Raw genomic sequence first — 22,078 nt, forward strand, 5'->3', positions numbered from 1 at the left:
GAGAACCCCGTACACTGTGTTATTATAGGAGAACCCCGTACACTGTGTTATTATAGGGGAACCCTGTACACCGTGTTATTATAGGGGAACCCTGTACACCGTGTTATTATAGGAGAACCCTGTATACCGTGTTATTATGGGAGAACCCTGTACACCGTGTTATTATAGGAGAACCCCGTACACTGTGTTATTATAGGAGAACCCTGTATACCGTGTTATTATAGGGGAACCCCGTACACCGTGTTATTATAGGAGAACCCCGTACACTGTGTTATTATAGGAGAACCCTGTATACCGTGTTATTATAGGAGAACCCTGTATACCGTGTTATAGGAGAACCCTGTACACCGTGTTATTATAGGAGAACCCCGTACACCGTGTTATTATAGGAGAACCCCGTACACCGTGTTATAGGAGAACCCTGTACACCGTGTTATTATAGGAGAACCCCGTACACCGTGTTATAGGAGAACCCTGTATACCGTGTTATTATAGGAGAACCCCGTACACCGTGTTATTATAGGAGAACCCTGTATACCGTGTTATTATAGGAGAACCCCGTACACTGTGTTATTATAGGAGAACCCTGTACACCGTGTTATTATAGGAGAACCCTGTACACCGTGTTATTATAGGAGAACCCTGTATACCGTGTTATTATAGGAGAACCCCGTACACCGTGTTATTTTAGGAGAACCCTGTACACCGTGTTATTATAGGAGAACCCTGTACACCGTGTTATTATAGGAGAACCCCGTACACTGTGTTATTATAGGAGAACCCCATACACTGTGTTATTATAGGAGAACCCTGTATACCGTGTTTTTATAGGGGAACCCCGTACACCGTGTTATTATAGGAGAACCCTGTATACCGTGTTATAGGAGAACCCTGTACACCGTGTTATTATAGGAGAACCCCGTACACCGTGTTATTATAGGAGAACCCCGTACACTGTGTTATTATAGGAGAACCCTGTACACCGTGTTATTATAGGGGAAACCTGTACACCGTGTTATTATAGGAGAACCCTGTATACCGTGTTATAGGAGAACCCTGTACACCGTGTTATTATAGGAGAACCCCGTACACCGTGTTATTATAGGAGAACCCCGTACACCGTGTTATTATAGGGGAACTCTGTACACCGTGTTATTATAGGAGAACCCTGTATACCGTGTTATAGGAGAACCCTGTACACCGTGTTATTATAGGAGAACCCCGTACACTGTGTTATTATAGGAGAACCCTGTATACCGTGTTATTATAGGAGAACCCCGTACACTGTGTTATTATAGGAGAACCCTGTACACTGTGTTATTATAGGAGAACCCTGTATACCGTGTTATTATAGGAGAACCCCGTACACTGTGTTATTATAGGGGAACCCTGTACACCGTGTTATTATAGGAGAACCCTGTACACCGTGTTATTATAGGGGAACCCCGTACACCGTGTTATTATAGGAGAACCCCGTACACTGTGTTATTATAGGAGAACCCCGTACACTGTGTTATTATAGGAGAACCCCGTACACTGTGTTATTATAGGGGAACCCTGTACACCGTGTTATTATAGGGGAACCCTGTACACCGTGTTATTATAGGAGAACCCTGTATACCGTGTTATTATAGGAGAACCCTGTACACCGTGTTATTATAGGAGAACCCCGTACACTGTGTTATTATAGGAGAACCCTGTATACCGTGTTATTATAGGAGAACCCCGTACACTGTGTTATTATAGGGGAACCCCGTATACCGTGTTATTATAGGAGAACCCCGTACACCGTGTTATAGGAGAACCCTGTATACCGTGTTATTATAGGAGAACCCCGTACACCGTGTTATTATAGGAGAACCCTGTATACCGTGTTATTATAGGAGAACCCCGTACACTGTGTTATTATAGGAGAACCCTGTACACCGTGTTATTATAGGAGAACCCTGTACACCGTGTTATTATAGGAGAACCCTGTATACCGTGTTATTATAGGAGAACCCCGTACACCGTGTTATTATAGGAGAACCCTGTACACCGTGTTATTATAGGAGAACCCTGTACACCGTGTTATTATAGGAGAACCCTGTACACCGTGTTATTATAGGAGAACCCTGTATACCGTGTTATTATAGGAGAACCCCGTACACCGTGTTATTATAGGAGAACCCTGTACACCGTGTTATTATAGGAGAACCCTGTACACCGTGTTATTATAGGAGAACCCCGTACACTGTGTTATTATAGGAGAACCCCATACACTGTGTTATTATAGGAGAACCCTGTATACCGTGTTTTTATAGGGGAATCCCGTACACCGTGTTATTATAGGAGAACCCTGTATACCGTGTTATAGGAGAACCCTGTACACCGTGTTATTATAGGAGAACCCCGTACACCGTGTTATTATAGGAGAACCCCGTACACTGTGTTATTATAGGAGAACCCTGTACACCGTGTTATTATAGGGGAAACCTGTACACCGTGTTATTATAGGAGAACCCTGTATACCGTGTTATAGGAGAACCCTGTACACCGTGTTATTATAGGAGAACCCCGTACACCGTGTTATTATAGGAGAACCCCGTACACCGTGTTATTATAGGGGAACTCTGTACACCGTGTTATTATAGGAGAACCCTGTATACCGTGTTATAGGAGAACCCTGTACACCGTGTTATTATAGGAGAACCCCGTACACTGTGTTATTATAGGAGAACCCTGTATACCGTGTTATTATAGGAGAACCCCGTACACTGTGTTATTATAGGAGAACCCCGTACACTGTGTTATTATAGGAGAACCCTGTATACCGTGTTATTATAGGAGAACCCCGTACACTGTGTTATTATAGGGGAACCCTGTACACCGTGTTATTATAGGAGAACCCTGTACACCGTGTTATTATAGGGGAACCCCGTACACCGTGTTATTATAGGAGAACCCCGTACACTGTGTTATTATAGGAGAACCCCGTACACTGTGTTATTATAGGAGAACCCCGTACACTGTGTTATTATAGGGGAACCCTGTACACCGTGTTATTATAGGGGAACCCTGTACACCGTGTTATTATAGGAGAACCCTGTATACCGTGTTATTATAGGAGAACCCTGTACACCGTGTTATTATAGGAGAACCCCGTACACCGTGTTATTATAGGAGAACCCTGTATACCGTGTTATTATAGGAGAACCCCGTACACTGTGTTATTATAGGGGAACCCCGTATACCGTGTTATTATAGGAGAACCCTGTACACCGTGTTATTATAGGAGAACCCTGTATACCGTGTTATTATAGGAGAACCCTGTACACCGTGTTATTATAGGAGAACCCTGTATACCGTGTTATTATAGGAGAACCCCGTACACCGTGTTATTATAGGAGAACCCCGTACACCGTGTTATTATAGGAGAACCCCGTACACCGTGTTATTATAGGAGAACCCTGTATACCGTGTTATTATAGGAGAACCCTGTACACCGTGTTATTATAGGAGAACCCTGTACACTGTGTTATTATAGGAGAACCCCGTACACCGTGTTATTATAGGAGAACCCTGTATACCGTGTTATTATAGGAGAACCCTGTACACCGTGTTATTATAGGAGAACCCCGTACGCCGTGTTATTATAGGGGAACCCTGTACACCGTGTTATTATAGGAGAACCCTGTACACCGTGTTATTATAGGAGAACCCCGTACACCGTGTTATTATAGGAGAACCCCGTACACTGTGTTATTATAGGAGAACCCTGTATACCGTGTTATTATAGGGGAACCCCGTACACCGTGTTATTATAGGAGAACCCTGTATACCGTGTTATAGGAGAACCCTGTACACCGTGTTATTATAGGAGAACCCCGTACACCGTGTTATTATAGGAGAACCCCATACACTGTGTTATTATAGGAGAACCCTGTATACCGTGTTATTATAGGGGAACCCCGTACACCGTGTTATTATAGGAGAACCCTGTATACCGTGTTATTATAGGGGAACCCCGTACACCGTGTTATTATAGGGGAACCCCGTACACCGTGTTATTATAGGAGAACCCCATACACCGTGTTATTATAGGGGAACCCCGTACACCGTGTTATTATAGGGGAACCCCGTACACCGTGTTATTATAGGGGAACCCCGTACACCGTGTTATTATAGGAGAACCCCGTACACCGTGTTATTATAGGAGAACCCCGTACACCGTGTTATTATAGGAGAACCCCGTACACCGTGTTATTATAGGAGAACCCCGTACACCGTGTTATAGGAGAACCCCGTACACTGTGTTATTATAGGAGAACCCTGTACACTGTGTTATTATAGGAGAACCCTGTACACTGTGTTATTATAGGAGAACCCCATACACTGTGTTATTACAGGAGAACCCCGTACACCGTGTTATTATAGGAGAACCCCGTACACCGTGTTATTATAGGAGAACCCCGTACACCGTGTTATAGGAGAACCCCGTACACTGTGTTATTATAGGAGAACCCCGTACACTGTGTTATTATAGGAGAACCCTGTATACCGTGTTATTATAGGAGAACCCTGTACACCGTGTTATTATAGGAGAACCCTGTACCCCGTGTTATTATAGGAGAACCCCGTACACTGTGTTATTATAGGAGAACCCTGTATACCGTGTTATTATAGGGGAACCCCGTACACCGTGTTATAGGAGAACCCTGTATACCGTGTTATAGGAGAACCCTGTACACCGTGTTATTATAGGAGAACCCCGTACACCGTGTTATTATAGGAGAACCCCGTACACTGTGTTATTATAGGAGAACCCTGTATACCGTGTTATTATAGGGGAACTCTGTACACCGTGTTATTATAGGAGAACCCTGTATACCGTGTTATAGGAGAACCCTGTACACCGTGTTATTATAGGAGAACCCCGTACACTGTGTTATTATAGGAGAACCCTGTATACCGTGTTATTATAGGAGAACCCCGTACACTGTGTTATTATAGGAGAACCCTGTACACTGTGTTATTATAGGAGAACCCTGTACACCGTGTTATTATAGGGGAACCCCGTACACCGTGTTATTATAGGAGAACCCCGTACACTGTGTTATTATAGGAGAACCCTGTACACCGTGTTATTATAGGAGAACCCCGTACACCGTGTTATTATAGGAGAACCCCATACACCGTGTTATTATAGGGGAACCCCGTACACCGTGTTATTATAGGAGAACCCCGTACACCGTGTTATTATAGGAGAACCCCGTACACCGTGTTATTATAGGAGAACCCCGTACACCGTGTTATTATAGGAGAACCCCGTACACCGTGTTATTATAGGGGAACCCCGTACACCGTGCTATTATAGGGGAACCCCGTACACCGTGTTATTATAGGGGAACCCCGTACACCGTGTTATTATAGGGGAACCCCGTACACCGTGTTATTATAGGAGAACCCCATACACCGTGTTATTATAGGGGAACCCCGTACACCGTGTTATTATAGGAGAACCCCGTACACCGTGTTATTATAGGAGAACCCCGTACACCGTGTTATTATAGGAGAACCCCGTACACTGTGTTATTATAGGGGAACCCCGTACACCGTGTTATTATAAGGGGAATGTTAAGACCCGGGGTCTTCTGTGGGTGTAACGCTACTCAGACAACACAGGGTGAGGGTAAAACAGCGTGAAAATACTTTATTAAACCACAAAATGGACAATAAACTCACAGAACAGTCCCAGCAAATACCCAAGATGGTAGAGCATTAGTCTCACCCTTCCACTGGCCCGATTGGAATAGAACAGCTGTGACTTTGTGACTTCCAGGGCCGACTACCTCAACCAGTGGTGCCACGATTCTGTCGGGCCCCCACAGAGAGAAGGTAGCAGCAAGCTTAGGAAGCTGATAGTCCATCGACGTACAAGGCCAGGAGACCAGAGGGTCCCACCCTGGCTTCTCTGAGAGTTTCCATGGGGCCAGATGACCGGTGGGTCCCAATCTGGCTTCTCCGAATGTCTCCATGGGTTCCAGGTGACCGGACGGTCCCTCCTGGCAACCCCAAACAACATATCAATGGGGCCACGTAACTTCATCGTCCCAACCTGGTCTTCCCAAATGTATCCATGGGTTCTCTGATTGTCAGTGGAGCAGATCTGTATCCTTCCAGTCAGGGCCGTATACCCTTAGGCCAGAATCACATAGAATCCAAATCTGTGTCTCTCTGGATCGAGCCATGCTACCAAGCTGATGTCCTGAAGAGTCTGTCTGATCTTTGATTCTCCTTGCTAAAGGGGCCTTGTTTCTTAAATAGTTCACAATTGTTCTTTCAAGCACACATCCACAGGTCAAGGATTAGGGAGGGTATTATTCCACAGGGCTCAGGTCTCATTGTCTGAGCATTTAATCAATTTACATAGTTGGTATAGTGGGGGGCTCTTGTAAATCAACAACTAGCTGGCTTTAGTATAATATGTAATTAGCATACTAACAAACATTATGGTTTCCCGACCAAGAGAAGACAACATTCAGGTTTATACACATAATAGTATGTCCTTGAGCAGCCACAGAAAAACACATGCATTCACAAGTCAACACAAACACAATAGTGCATTTCTCTTGGCTTACCAAATCTAGACATCTGGCTGATTAAGATTAGAAGCTGTTTTGTCACAGGGATCCTGTGCACAATGGTATTATAGGGGAACCCTGTACGCCGTGTTATTATAGGAGAACTCTGTACGGCGTGTTATTATAGGGGAACCCCATACACCGTGTTATTATAGGGGAACTCTGTACACCGTGTTATTATAGGGGAACTCTGTACACCGTGTTATTATAGGGGAACCGCATACATCGTGTTATTATAGGGGAACCCCGTACACCGTGTTATTATAGGGGAACCCCGTACACCGTGTTATGATAGGGGAACCCCGTACATCGTGTTATTATAGGGGAACCCTGTACGCCGTGTTATTATAGGAGAACTCTGTACGCTGTGTTATTATAGGAGAACTCTGTACACCGTGTTATTATAGGGGAACCCCTTACACCGTGTTATTATAGAGGAACCCTGTACGCCGTGTTATTATAGGAGAACCCCGTACACCGTGTTATTATAGGAGAACCCCGTACACCGTGTTATTATAGAGCCCTGTACACCGTGTTATTATAGGAGAACCCCGTACACCGTGTTATTATAGAGCCCTGTACACCGTGTTATTATAGGAGAACCCTGTACACCGTGTTATTATAGGGGAACCCCTTACACCGTGTTATTATAGGGGAACCCTGTACACCGTGTTATTATAGGGGAATTCTGTACACTGTGTTATTATAGGAGAACCCCGTACACCGTGTTATTATAGAGCCCTGTACACCGTGTTATTATAGGGGAACCCCTTACACCGTGTTATTATAGGGGAACCCTGTACACCGTGTTATTATAGGGGAATTCTGTACACTGTGTTATTATAGGGGAACCCCGTACACCGTGTTATTATAGGGGAATTCTGTACATTGTATTATTATAGGGGAACCCTGTACACCGTGTTATTATAGGGGAACCCCTTACACCGTGTTATTATAGGGGAACACTGTATACCGTGTTATTATAGGGGAACCCTGTACACCGTGTTATTATAGGGGAACCCCTTACACCGTGTTATTATAGGGGAACACTGTATACCGTGTTATTATAGGGGAACCCTGTACACTGTGTTATTATAGGGGAACCCCGTACACCGTGTTATTATAGGAGAACCCCGTACACCGTGTTATTATAGAGCCCTGTACACCGTGTTATTATAGGGGAACCCCGTACACCGTGTTATTATAGGGGAACCCCTTACACCGTGTTATTATAGGGGAACCCTGTACACCGTGTTATTATAGGGGAATTCTGTACACTGTGTTATTATAGGGGAACCCCGTACACCGTGTTATTATAGGGGAATTCTGTACACTGTATTATTATAGGGGAACCCTGTACACCGTGTTATTATAGGGGAACCCCTTACACCGTGTTATTATAGGGGAACACTGTATACCGTGTTATTATAGGGGAACCCTGTACACTGTGTTATTATAGGGGAACCCCGTAGACCGTGTTATTATAGGGGAACCCCTTACACTTTGTTATTATAGGGGAATTCTGTACACCGTGTTATTATAGGGGAACCCCATACACCGTGTTATTATAGGGGAACCCCTTACACCGTGTTATTATAGGGGAACTCTGTACACCGTGTTATTATAGGGGAACTCTGTACACCGTTATTATTATAGGGGAACCCTGTATGCCGTGTTATTATAGGAGAACCCTATACACTGTTATTATAGGGGAACTCTACACCATGTTATTATAGGGGAACTCTACACCGTGTTATTATAGGAGAACCCCTTACCCTGTGTTATTATAGGGGAACCCTGTACACGCATTCTTAGAGTAGGCTCACACTCCATGGTATGGGCGGGGGTCTCTACACATGTGTCCTGTCTTTTATATGTAGACATTTTTCTTCCATTCTACTTCCTACTTGTGTCAGTACTCAGGGACTCTTAGTTTAGGTGGGGTTCTGATCTGGGTTCTGCATTATTTTAGGGGATTGGGTCTGCGGTCTGTATAGTTAGAGTGGGTCCTTATTACCTTAGGGGTTTGCATTACCTTAGCGGTCTGGTCTGGGTTTGCATTAGTTTAGGGGTTTGGTCTGGGGTTTATTACTTTAGGGTTGTATTCTGGGGTCTTCATTACTTTACGGGATTGCTATATTGCCTGCATTGCTTTAGGGGTGTGGTTTAGTGTCTGCATTAATTTAGGGGTGTGGTTTAGTGTCTGCATTAATTTAGGGGTGTGGTTTAGTGTCTGCATTAATTTAGGGTTGTGGTTTAGTGTCTGCATTAATTTAGGGGTCTAGGGTTATAACCTCCCTCCCAACCAGTTGAATTGCGTTTTTCAGCATGGGGTGCACTTTGCTCAGCGACCACACGGTGGCAGCGTTGCATTGCATCATTGCTTATACATTTCCTCAGGACTTTAGTAGGATGGAGTGGTCACTACAGTGGGGTCTCACCGCAACATGCGGCCTCCCTGCAGGATGCTATCAGTCTAGAGGAGGGGCTATTATTTGGACACGGTATGGCACTGTTATGCCCAGGTGTAATCACCGGCTTTGTCCGTCCTCTCCCATTACCTTGAATTTCGTTATGAACTCTGGGCCGGGCTCCTGGGTGGGTAACAGGACGGGTTGGACCTCATAGCGGTTCAGACTGGATTCACTGCAAACAGAATCAATATGAGTTGTCAGCTCCAAAACTGCACCCGGGGAATGGCAACATTAAGAATGCAGCTCTGGAGGTGAGCAGAGTAGAAGTTCTTTAGGTCACTTGGCGCTGTGGCTCTCCTCACCTATGGATGAACAGCTCGGGGAGGTATCGGATGTGAGCGCTGAGCTGGACTAGGTTGTCGTGAAGCGTCTCGCCCAGTTCAGTGTTGTCACTGGCGGAAAAGAGACGGGTCAGTTTACTGTTCTCCCTGGCACGGCATCTGTGGAGCGCCCCCTTACCTGCTGGCGGAGAGCCTAATCTGCACCCTATTCAGGAGACTGGTACAGCTGTACTCTAACTCCAGGACGAATGCCACCTACAGGGGGAGACGGGTCACATCTCACATCGCTGACACCCTCCACGGTAACCCCAAATCTTACCGTGGCCATGGATCTGAGGACTGGATAGCTCACGCTGCAGGAGCGGGTGTTGGGAGACAGCGAGGTGCACTCCACCTTACCCTGAGCATCGCCCTAAAATGGGAGGAAGAAGAGAAATAATGTCATCACTTCAATATTATATCATTATATTACACACCAAGGTAGCCGATCGGTTTAGGGGGGACTCCGCTTACTTTGCTGTAGACGCTGGAGAACAGGAGGTTTCTGGAGAACCAAACCTTCAGGCTGGTGTTGTAGGAGTTCTCCCTGCGGTTCTCCAGCTCGATCTCCACGGACACCTTCTTCCGATCTCTCCGTATTATGGTCGGTTCATCCCTGGAGTCGGAGGCGATAAATAGTAGAAGGTTTCAGCCATGGAAAATGGTGATCAGAACCAAAACCCTGGTGTCATCAGGCAGTGGCTCACCGGGTGCCATTAATGTCCATATGAGCTCGGAGGGACAAGTCCGTGATACACTCGTTATCGTCGCCGCAGTCCTTGAAGAAAGGAACCTGAAGAAGAAGGGAGAGGAGAATTTGCGGAATGTTTTAGGTTTGCCTCAGGGAAGGTTCTAGGTAATAGAGCTCACCAGTTTTTTCACAGAAGTAGGACAGCGGTCGTCAAGAACAGGACTGGACTCTGTGTCACTCAGATTGAAGCGGAGGTGGACACCGATGGGTCTCAGATAGTCGACAGTATCCTGAGCAAGAGAATAGGAGTTGGTATATATCGATGATTGGACAATTTAAAAGGGAACTCCATCATCTTCAGGAGTTGTAGTGCACAGTGCAGCAGAAAGCCAAGTGGAAGCTTCCAACAAGGCTCCTCCAAAGAAATGTCAAAGCTGAGGAACAGATGAGAAGAGACGAGGAGAATCTCTAAATCTGGGAACTGTCCTATGAGGGCCCAACAATGTCTCCTGCCGTACTGAGGGAGCAGATTACTTTAACTGGTGACCTGTCCCTCTAAACTCCGCACCATCACACATAAATCATAGGATTTCAGTCAGGTATTGCGTGGCTCCAGAGACATTAGAAGTCTTTCAGACTCCTTTGGTCATATCAGCCATCAAGGTGACTTATCACCTAAGATGCCCTACAGGAACAGGTATTGGGGACAAGAATTTGATAAGCTTGACCCATACACTGGTCGAAGGCCATCAAATGTCAATGGGGGCTGCTAGATATGCTCATAACATCAGTTTTCTGGGGAACGTAGGATGCAAGGAACATCGATACAGATGACATTTTACATATCAACCAGGCAACCAACACCTTGTTGAGGGGCAAGAACCCCAAAACTGCTGCCTAAAAGTGAGTCTCCAGCTTGGTTGATATCCTTAGTCATGTGTCACAACACTTTAATGGGTCAGACCTATAGATAGCAGTAGAGAGATAGGAGGATAGCTAATTTGGATACCAGAACTCCCTACAACAGTTGAATCTCCCAAGAAGAGACAGTATTTTCAAAGAGTCAAGTCAGTTTTTCAGAATAGTCCCTCGCCAAGGTTAATATCACCTACAACGAGGTCCTCACCCTCGGTTCAGTCACTCCTGACACTCACAATGACGTGGAATCCGATGTTTATACAGGTCACTTTCCCCGTGGTTACTCTAACTCGTTTGCTTAGGAGTTTTTGGAAGTTGTCATCGAACACAGCACGAGGGGTGACCTTCCGATCGTCTAAAGACAAGTTGTAATGGAGTCCTATGAAAATGATAAAAGATTCCTGATAATCATGACGGGGAGAGTCAATAGGCGATTGTTTTTGGTTACGATCGTTAGTTACTCACCAAATCGGCTGTCCCATTTGCCGGGGGATTTGGAGTTAACGGAGAAGCAGACGGTGATGTTCAGGCAGACGGACTCCTTCCCTTGTCTTAGGCAGTTCTTCTGGAGAAGGTTAATCGAGGTTGGCGTTACCTGCAAGGTGGCGTTCACTCGAACGATGCTGCGAGACCTGGGGGGGGTGAGTCGACCATAGTTATCCATGTAGGCTGGGAGGTTTGGCACCATTGTGGTAGGGTCTTTATAGGAGTCAGGAGATCATGGGGCAAATTCTCACTTAGTCTCTTGTATTGTCATGACCTGTTATAAAGCGCCCAAATCTCCCTATCTTTGACACACTACTCAAACATCCCACCCCATCTCCGAAACACCACCCATACATCCCAACTTATCTCCAATCCATCACCCAAAAATGCCACCCCATCTCCGACACACCACCCAAACATCCCACCTCTTCTCTAACCAACCACCCAACGATACTAACCTATTTCTGACCCACCATCCAGAAATGCCACCCCATCTCCGACCCATGTAGTTATCCATGTAGGCTGGGAGGTTTGGCACCATTGTGGAAGGGTCTTTATAGGAGTCACGAGATCATGGGGCAAATTCTCAGTCTGTTGTATTGTGGTGACCTGTTATAAAGCGCCCAACTCTCCCTATCTTTGACACACCACTCAAACATCCCACTCCATCTCTGACCCACCACCCAAACATCCCACCTTATCTCCAATCCACCGTCCAAAAATACCACCTCATCTGCAACCAACTACACAAAGATACCAACCCTTCTCCAATCCACCATCCAAAAATGCCAATCCTCCTTTGACCCACCACCCAAAAATGCCACTACACCTCCGACCCACGAACCGTCCATACCTCAACATGACGACTGCTCCTTGGCTGCCGATGGTCAAGTCCCCCAACCCGTCACCATCCAGGTCCATCTGAGCGTTCACGCTGCGACCAAAATATGTGAGTCCGTGATGGAAAGAGACAGAGTCTATTCTCTGATGACATAAGAATATTCCTATTATCTCTCATTGAACAAGGGTTCACTTATTTTCATTTGCCCTATTATTCTTACCCCATACCTGTTTATAAGCCGGTAGGATGGTATTGCGGTACCCATGGTAGATATACACTGCCCCCCGGTGGTTATCCTCTAGAGGTGCACCAACTACTACATCGTTGAAGCCATCATGGTTCAGATCTGGTGCGCTTGCCATGGAGTAACCGAAGCGGGAGTCCTGGACTTTTCGGTCCAAGTGCAATGTGCCGTTCTGGGTTAGGAGAATCTATGATGGAAATAATGACAAACCTGAAGAAGAGGCAGATACTCTGCCCAGTGGATGTTAACAGTCCCTGGAAGGGTGAGTTGACCACTTCAGACAGTCCTTAGAGGGACTCTCCATACACTGATCTTACAGAAACCTATATGATCGAGTCCAAGAAGGCAACACCATTATCAATGTCTGAGATAATCAAGTCTTACAGTGGTGTGCCCCCTCATTTTTCTTTACTTCCTCCACCTGGTTTACCTCCTTATTTTGGCTTTACCTCCTCCACCTTATGCGCCCTCTTACTTTGGCCTTATTTGCTCCACTTGGTGTGCCCCATCATTTTGGCTTTACCTCCTCCACCTGGTGTGCTCCTTTATTTTGGCTTTACTTTCTCCACCAGGTGTGCCCCATTATTTTGGCTTTACCTCCTCCACCTTGTGTGCCCCCTCATTTTGGCTTTACCTCCTCTACCTTGTGTGCCCCCTCATTTTGGCTTTACCTCCTCTACCTGGTGTGCCCCCTCATTTTGACTTTACTTTTTCAACCTGGTGCGCCCACTTATTTTGACATTACCTCCTCCCCCAAGCTCACCCCCATATTTTGGCTTTACCTCCTCCACCTTGTCTGCTCCTTTATTTTCACTTTACTTCCTCCACCTGTTGCGCCCCCTCATTTTAGCTTTACCTCCTCCCTCAACCTGGTGCGCCCCCTTATTTTGGCCTTACCTGCCCCACCCGGTAGATATAAACACGTCCGGTTTCTTTATTATGGTGTCCCAGGAACATTGGGGCGGCCACCAGTAGGACATCCGTGATCCCATCCCCGTTAACATCCATCGGGCACACCTCACTGCCAAAATAGGAGCCGATCTGCGGGGAAAAATATGGCGGAGAGGGTCCTGTATGAGAGGCATCCTGCCCGGGAGTAACCCACAAACATCAGCGTAAAAGCATTACTCCTCACCTGTTCCCCCACCAAAGCCTGAGAGATGGTCACGTCGCCTGTCTTGGACATCTCAAACAGAATGACCTTCCCCTTGTGCTTGAATCGGGGGGCCCCGGCTATATATACCTTCTTCCCGCTGCGCAAGGTTATGGAAGAAACAGTGTAACCTGGAGATAAGAGATATTGCAAGTTTCATTTACAAACAGCGCCCCCTCGTGCTCAGGTCATATGTGGTATTGCAACTTAGCAAAATTTATTTCAATGGAGCTCTTTAGCAATACTAGTGGTCGTGTATAATGCCAGATTACCCAAGTAGGCAGCGTGTTTCTTCATTTTCACTGGAAATTCCTTCTCGAAGGCAGATCGTGGGGGCATGATCCGACTGTTCTGGGTCTCCTTTAGAACCGCTCCATCCCAGTCATAAGCACCGACCGTGCCAAACAAGATACCGTCCTGCGGAGACCAAGAGGCCACATGTAAAGTGTTCCTACCACTCCAGCCGTGGCGCCGTGATGCTGCTCCGCTTCTCACCTCCAGGATGTGAATGGAGAATCCGACTTGGGACATTTCTAGCTCGAAGGAACTTTCATTCAGCTCGTGAGTTGCTGTGGAGAAGGTCCGAGAGTAGAGGTTCAACCTCTGAGGAGCATTTGATTCCCCCCATAAAGGCTCCCCAGCACCCACTGTACACCTATAACAGAATCCTACCCTAGAATAGTCTACAAACTAAGAGATGATGCATCGCCCTCCAGTGGATTGAAGTGGTACTGCACCTTCCAGACTGAAGATCCTGTCTCCCAGCGCGTCCACAATGTCATTGAGCGCAGCCTCATCAGTGACGTTGAAGAAGTACTTGTCATCCGGGTCGCTGGCGATGTATTTAATCTCATTGATGAAGGATTCGGGGTCCTGCTGTTTCCTCATATAGCTGCCCAGCACCTGTGGAGTTAATGGGGGAAGGGTCAATGGAATCTCACAACCCTGATCGTGGGGGTCTATCACATGCTGATCGTACCGCGATGGCGTAGCGGGTTATGTCGCGCTTCTCACACTCCGCCAAGGCGTGCGGCAGCTCATCACCGTCATGTGACTCGCCATCTGTTACAACGATGAGGAGTCGACTGGCACCTTCCCTTCCCCCGCGCTCCGGATGGAAAGCTTCAGAGCTAAAGGGACGAGAGGGCGTAAGATAACACGAAAGGCCCAGGTTATACCAGCTGTACATTTACAGTATATCACAAAAGTGAGTACACCCCTCACATTTTTGTAAATATTTTATTGTATCTTTTCATGGGACATCACTGAAGATATGGCACTTTGATACAATGTAAAGTAGTCAGTGTACAGCTTATATAACAGTTGGTGTGCCCTCTAAATAACTCACACAGCCATTAATGTCTAAACCGCTGGCAACTAAAGTGAGTACACCCTTCAGTGAAAATAACCAAATTGTGTCCAAAGTGTCAATATATTGTATGGCCACCATTATTTTCAAGCACTTAACTCTCTTGGGCATGGACTTTACTAGAGCTTCAACGGTGGCCACTGGAATCCTCTTCCACTCCTCTGTGACGACATCACGGAGCTGGTGGATGTTAGAGACCTTGCGCTCCTCCACCTTACATTTGAGGATGTCCCACAAATGCTCAATAGGGTTTAGGTCTGCAGACATGTTTGGCCAGTCCAGCACCTTTACCCTCAGTTTCTTTAACAAGGCAGTGGTCATCTTGGAGGTGTGTTTGGGGTCATTATCATGTTGGAATATTGCCCTGCAGAACAGTTCCCGAAGTGAGGGTATCATGCGCTGCTTCAGTATGTAACAGTACATATTGGCATTCATCGTTCCCCCAATGAACAGTAGCTTCCCACAGCAGGCAGCACTCATGCAGCCCCAAACCATGACACTCCCACCACCATGCTTGACTGTAGGCAGGACACAGTTGTCTTTGTACTCCTCACCTGGTCGCCACCACACACGTTTTACACCATCTGAGCCAAATAAGTTTATCTTGGTCTCATTTGACCACAGGAAATAGTTCCAGTAATCCATGTCTTTAGTCTACTTGTCTATTTGCAGGTTGTGCAACATCTTTAGAAGAGGCTTCCTTCTGGGGTGACAACCATGCAGACCAATTTGATGCAGTGTTTCGCTTATGGTCTGAGCACTGACAGGCTGACCCCCCACCCCTATAACCTCTGCAGCAATGCTGGACGCACTCATACGTCTATTTTGAAAAGACAACCTCTGGATATGACGCTGATCACGTGTACTCAACTTCTTCGGTTGACCATGACGAGGCCAGTCCTGAGCGGAACCTGTCTTGTTAAACCACTGTCTGGTCTTGACCACCGTACTACAGCTCAGTGTCAGGGTGTTGGCAATCTTCTTGTAGCCTAGGCCATCTTTATATACAGCAACAATTCTTTTTTTCAGATCCTCAGAGAGTCTTTTGCCATGAGTCGCCATGTTGAACTTCCAGTCACCAGTATAAGAGAGTGTGACAGCGATGACACCAAATTTACTACACCTGCTCCCCATTCACACCTGAGACCTTGTAACACTAATGAGCCACATGAAACTGAGAAGGGAAAATAGCTAATTGGGCACAATTTGGCCATTTTCACTTAAGGGTGTACTTACTTTTGTTGCCATCGGTTTAGACATTAATGGACGTGTGAGACACCAAATGTACACTGTTATACAAGCTGTACACTGACTACTTGACATTGTACCAAAGTATCATATCTTCAGTGATGTCCAATGAAAAAATATAAAATATTAACAAAATTGTGAGGGGTGTACTCACTTTTGTGATATACTTTATAATTACAGTACAGACCAAAAGTTTGGACACACCTTCTCATTTAAATATTTTTCTGTATTTTCATGACTTTGAAAATTGTACATTCACACTGAAGGCATCAAAACTATGAATTATCACATGTGGAATTATATACTTAACAAAAAAGTGTGAAACAACTGAAAATATGTCTTATATTCTAGGTTCTTCAAAGTAGCCACCTTTTGCTTTGATGACTGCTTTGCACACTCTTGGCATTCTCTTGATGAGCTTCAAGAGGTAGTCACCGGAAATGGTTTTCACTTCACAGGTGTGCCCTGTCAGGTTTAATAAGTGGGATTTCTTGCCTTATAAATGGGGTTGGGACCATCAGTTGTGTTGTGCAGAAGTCTGGTGGATACACAGCTGATAGTCCTACTGAATAGACTGTTAGAATTTGTATTATGGCAAGAAAAAAGCAGCTAAGTAAAGAAAAACGAGTAGCCATCATTAGTTTAAGAAATGAAGGTCAGTCAGTCCGAAAAATTGGGAAAACTTTGAAAGTGTCCCTAAGTGCAGTTGCAAAAACCATCAAGTGCTACAAAGAAACTGGCTCACATGAGGACTGTCCCAGGAAAGGAAGACCAAGAATCACCTCTGCTTCTGAGGATAAGTTTATCCGAGTCACCAGCCTCAGAAATCGCAGGTTAACAGCAGCTCAGATTAGAGACCAGGTCAATGCCACACAGAGTTCTAGCAGCAGACACATCTCTACAACAACTGTTAAGAGGAGACTTTGTGCAGCAGGTCTTCATGGTAAAATAGCTGCTGGGAAACCACTGCTAAGGACAGGCAACAAGCAGAAGAGACTTGTTTTGGCTAAAGAACACAAGGAATGGACATTAGACCAGTGGAAATCTGTGCTTTGGTCTGATGAGTCCAAATTTGAGATCTTTGGTTCCAACCACCGTGTCTTTGTGCGACGCAGAAAAGGTGAACAGATGGACTCTACATGCCTGGTTCCCACCGTGAAGCATGGAGGAGGAGGTGTGATGGTGTGGGGGTGCTTTGCTGGTGACACTGTTGGGGATTTATTCAAAATTGAAGGCATACTGAACCAGCATGGCTACCACAGCACCTTGCAGCGGCATGCTATTCCATCCGGTTTGCGTTTAGTTGGACCATTATTTATTTTTCAACAGGACAATGACCCCAAACACCTCCAGGCTGTGTAAGGGCTATATGACCAAGTAGGAGAGTGATGGGATGCTACGCCAGATGACCTGGCCTCCACAGTCACCAGATCTGAACCCAATCGAGATGGTTTGGGGTGAGCTGGACCGCAGAGTGAAGGCAAAAGGGCCAACAAGTGCTAAGCATCTCTGGGAACTCCTTCAAGATTGTTGGGAGACCATTTCCGGTGACTACCTCTTGAAGCTCATCAAGAGAATGCCAAGAGTGTGCAAAGCAGTCATCAAAGCAAAAGGTGGCTACTTTGAAGAACCTAGAATATAAGACATATTTTCAGTTGTTTCACACTTTTTTGTTAAGTATATAATTCCACATGTGTTAATTCATAGTTTTGATGCCTTCAGTGTGAATGTACAATTTTCATAGTCAAGAAAATACAGAAAAATCTTTAAATGAGAAGGTGTGTCCAAACTTTTGGTCTGTACTGTATATACAGAAGATGCCCAGGTTATACCAGCTGTACATATATAATTATATACAGAAGTCCGTCCCAATTTTCCCCCATATTAAAATCTTCTTCAATTTCAGGTTCATACCAACCATGCACATAATAGCTCGGTCAGGACTGCATACATACTGGCAGGCGACCAGTACATGTATTATTTATCCTATTCAGTATATGAAGGCTGCATTATACATTCTAGCTTTTGTGTCTCCCCCATTTCCTCATAGACTGTAAGCTGGCGAGCAGGACCCTCACTCCCTTCAATATGAAATATGCTTATTCTGTATTGTCTGTATAAGTCCTCCCCTAAAATTTGTAAAGTGCTGCGGAATATGTTGGCGCTATTAAAATAAAAAAATATTATTATTATTGTTATTATAGAAGATGCCCAGTTTATAATATACAGTATGTATATAATTATATACAGGAGATGCCCAGGTTATACCAGCTGTACATAAATAATTATATACTAGAGATGCCCATGTTATACCAGCTCTACATATATAATTATATACAGGAGATACCCAGGTTATACCAGCTGTATATATAATGATATACAGGAGATGCCCAGGTTATACCAGTTGTACATATATAATTATATACAGGAGATGCCCAGGTTATACCAGCTATATATATATAATTATATACAGGAGATGCCCAAGTTATACCAGTTGTACATATATAATTATATACAGAAGATGCCCAGGTTACACCAGCTGTATATATATATAATTATATACAGAAGATGCCCAGGTTATACCAGCTGTATGTATATAATTATATACAGGAGATGCCCAGGTTATACTAGCTGTACATATATAATTATATACAGAAGATGCCCAGGTTATACCAGCTGTACATATATAATTATATACAGAAGATGCCCATGTTATACCAGCTGTACATACTGTATATAATTATATACAGACGATGCCCAGGTTATACCAGCTGTAGATATATAACTATATACAGGAGATGCCCAGGTCATACCAGCTATACATATATCATTATATACAGGAGATACCCAGGTTATACCAGCTGTACATGTATAATAATATACAGGAGATGCCCAGGTTATACTACCTGTACATAAATAATTATATACTGGAGATGCCCATGTTATACCAGCTGTACATATATAATGATATACAGGAGATGCCCAGGTTATACCAGCTGTATATATAATTATATACAGAAGATGCCCAGGTTATACCAGCTGTACATATATAATTATATACAGGAGATGCCCAGGTTATACCAGCTGTATATATAATTATATACATGTCACGGCAATAACCCGCCTGCCTCCTCAGTGCCGACCCACTCACCATGGTCACAGCGCAGCGTATCCTCGCATCAGGTCGGTTTGCTGTTTCTTGCTGCACTCCCGTGTTCTGCTATTAAAGCATGTCAGTTTCATCTGGCCTCAGGGGGGCATCGCTACTCTATACAGGAATTTAACCCTGCTGTGTCCTGCAGAGATCTGGCACCCTAGCCTTTCCCATGCGAGCAGGCTCTGTATCTCCTCCCACCAACCCTTCACCGAATGTTTGGTTCCTACCTTGTTTGTTTTTGAGCATGCTATCCTGTATTCTGATTCGCGTTACTGACCCAGCCAATTTTCCATCCTGTCTGACCTCTCCACTCCTGACCATGGCTATTCATAGTGATCCTGTGCTGCCTGGCGCTACCTTGGACCGTTTGACCTCGTGTTGTCTTTGCCCTCCTGTACCATGCCTCTGACCCTCTGGTCAGCGGCTGCAGACCTGGGGACTGCCCTGGAGTGGAACCTGGGGATTACTTGTGGCCAAGCCTATCCTCACCATCAGAGGCACTAGTGAAGACCAGGTAGACACTTAGTTACGCCCCTCCAGGCTAAGCCCGGCCTGTAGCACAGTGGGTTCACACCCGCCAGCGTTACATTGCGTTCTGGCCATGGACCCCGCTGACAAGTCAGGATCCAGGGCCCCCAAGTCAACAGTACAAGTGCTGTACGAGTGTAGCGCTGCTGCCGGCGCCCCTGCATGGTGTCCTCTTCTTCCTCCATGTAGGGACTCCGGGTTACTCACCTTTGCGGCCCTCGGCGTGGTTTCTGGTGCGCACCCTGTCCTCGCTTTCTGTATGTGCGCTACAGTTCCCAGTGGTGTCTAGTGCGCGGGCGCTCCCCTGCTCATAAAGTCCCTGAAGTTCCTGTCCCCTAGTACTAGTGCGGCTGGTTCTGCTCCCGAAGTCGCCTGGTCCCGGTGTGCCAGTATCTGAATGTTCTCCTATCTAAGTCTCCTTATCAGTGATCCTGGACTGTATCTACTGAATCTGAACAGAGCCCTAGTCAGTGTCAGCTAACCGGATCCCTGGGGACAGCAGCTACTGCCAGACACCACCCTGGAGTGGCACCTGGCAGCTACCTGCCGCACAAGCCTAACCTCACCACTAGAGGCTCCAGTGAACATCAAGGTAGCTGCTTAGTCATGCCCCTCCAGGGTAGGCCTGGTCCATGGCACAGTGGGTCAACAAATCCACGTGCACCACCGTTGGGTGTAAGAGTTTCCTTGGCCATGGGCCCCGCTGATCCCCAGTCCTCTCTATGTTCGAAGCTGTGTCGCCAGGTGATCTACCAGCGAGAGAGCCAGGAAAAAATTTTGTGCCATCTGATGACAACACTAGATGCCCGATTGGAAGCCCTGACGTTTGGACAACCTGAAACTTGTGCTCCTGTAATGGAACCCATGCTGTCTCATCCACCTCAGTACTACGGTGATCTGAAGCAGTGCCGTGGGTTCCTGGAGCAGTGCATGCGGCACTATGAAGTTTTCAGTCAGCAGTTTTCCTTCGATCAGGCCAAGGTGCGATTCCTGATGTCCTACTTAGCAGGAGATGCCCTGGCATGGCTCAGCCCCTATGGGAAAAAGAGGCTCCTATCACCTGCAGACCTTCCTGATGGCCCTCCGTATGGTCTTCAATGAGCCGAATCCTGAATCTTCTGCAGAGACTTCCCTTCCCAGCTTTCAGGAGCAGACCAAACGGGTGACGTGTGTGAGGAAGCCGTCACATCTGGCCCTGTCCTTTCAAAGACCACCTGTTCGTCAGCCTGTTGAGGCAGCTACCCGTGCTGAATCCATGAGGGTCGACTGTGTTCAGCAGGCGAAATAGAAGCCGGAACTCAGTCGTAAGATGGGATTGCGGTATCGCTGCGGTTGTGTGGAGGATCTTGATGGTCTTTGTCCAGTGAAGCTTAAAAAACTCCAAAACCTTGGGCCAGTGGGAGAGGCTGCCCTTGACGGGAGTATTACCTCTCCACAGATGACTGTGACTGTATCTGTGGCAAGTGGAGGCTTCGGTTCGGCGGGAGAGTTCATTCTGCAAGCCGTAAAGAGTCGGTGTCAGATTCCTGTCCGACAGCTCCAGATGACAGTGAGGGTGTTGTCAGGTGAAGGATGAGCCCTATTCAAAAACAGTCAAGTCATGAAGGAACAACTTAAGCTCCAGATCAGAGCGTTATACACGGAGAAGATTGCCTTCCACGTGCTCTCTGGTATTCCCATCGGTCATCCAGAGCTGAGAACTCAAGTGTCTGTTTTAGTCTGGAGACCCGGCATGGTGCTTCGTTGGGGACAGCTGAGTCACAAGAGCTGTCTGGTCCCCATATGCCTAGGTCAGTCAGTAGTGTCGTCATTTTCTCCGCGAAGTCTGTTAGTCGCCGAGTCGCTGTTTGCCAGTACCTCCAAATGAAGGAAAGCGGAGGCGGTATCCCCACACAGTCCCTATTGTTCCAATGATCTGCCCCCAGGAACCTCCCAGCCTCATGGAGACCTCATCTTGGAGACCAGGCTGAAGACGGACCCTGAGCAGGTATCTTCAGTTTTTAGTAGGTCTGGTGAAGAGAACGTC

The 22,078-nt window shown here is 46.1% G+C and overlaps 1 protein-coding gene across 2 annotated transcripts in view; it reads right to left on the reverse strand.

The window, feature by feature from the left end:
* ITGA10 (integrin subunit alpha 10) overlaps positions 1-22,078 on the reverse strand; it is a 204,202-nt gene that overhangs the window by 150,857 nt on the left and 31,267 nt on the right. For both annotated transcript variants that reach the window (XM_073639326.1, XM_073639327.1), the window contains 17 exons: positions 14,730-14,880; positions 14,488-14,653; positions 14,246-14,319; positions 14,023-14,167; positions 13,733-13,881; positions 13,495-13,638; positions 12,581-12,784; positions 12,366-12,496; positions 11,492-11,658; positions 11,263-11,405; positions 10,288-10,398; positions 10,125-10,210; positions 9,892-10,033; positions 9,698-9,790; positions 9,557-9,633; positions 9,400-9,489; positions 9,185-9,269 (listed from right to left, as the gene is read on the reverse strand). In XM_073639326.1, coding sequence (XP_073495427.1) covers positions 9,185-9,269; positions 9,400-9,489; positions 9,557-9,633; positions 9,698-9,790; positions 9,892-10,033; positions 10,125-10,210; positions 10,288-10,398; positions 11,263-11,405; positions 11,492-11,658; positions 12,366-12,496; positions 12,581-12,784; positions 13,495-13,638; positions 13,733-13,881; positions 14,023-14,167; positions 14,246-14,319; positions 14,488-14,653; positions 14,730-14,880 — 2,158 coding nt within the window. The remainder of the gene's footprint in view (positions 1-9,184; positions 9,270-9,399; positions 9,490-9,556; positions 9,634-9,697; positions 9,791-9,891; positions 10,034-10,124; positions 10,211-10,287; positions 10,399-11,262; positions 11,406-11,491; positions 11,659-12,365; positions 12,497-12,580; positions 12,785-13,494; positions 13,639-13,732; positions 13,882-14,022; positions 14,168-14,245; positions 14,320-14,487; positions 14,654-14,729; positions 14,881-22,078) is intronic.

This window comes from Phyllobates terribilis, unplaced genomic scaffold (genome assembly GCF_046119375.1).
Source record: "Phyllobates terribilis strain yellow unplaced genomic scaffold, ASM4611937v1 Scaffold_7__3_contigs__length_470593459, whole genome shotgun sequence".
NCBI lineage: Eukaryota > Metazoa > Chordata > Amphibia > Anura > Dendrobatidae > Phyllobates > Phyllobates terribilis.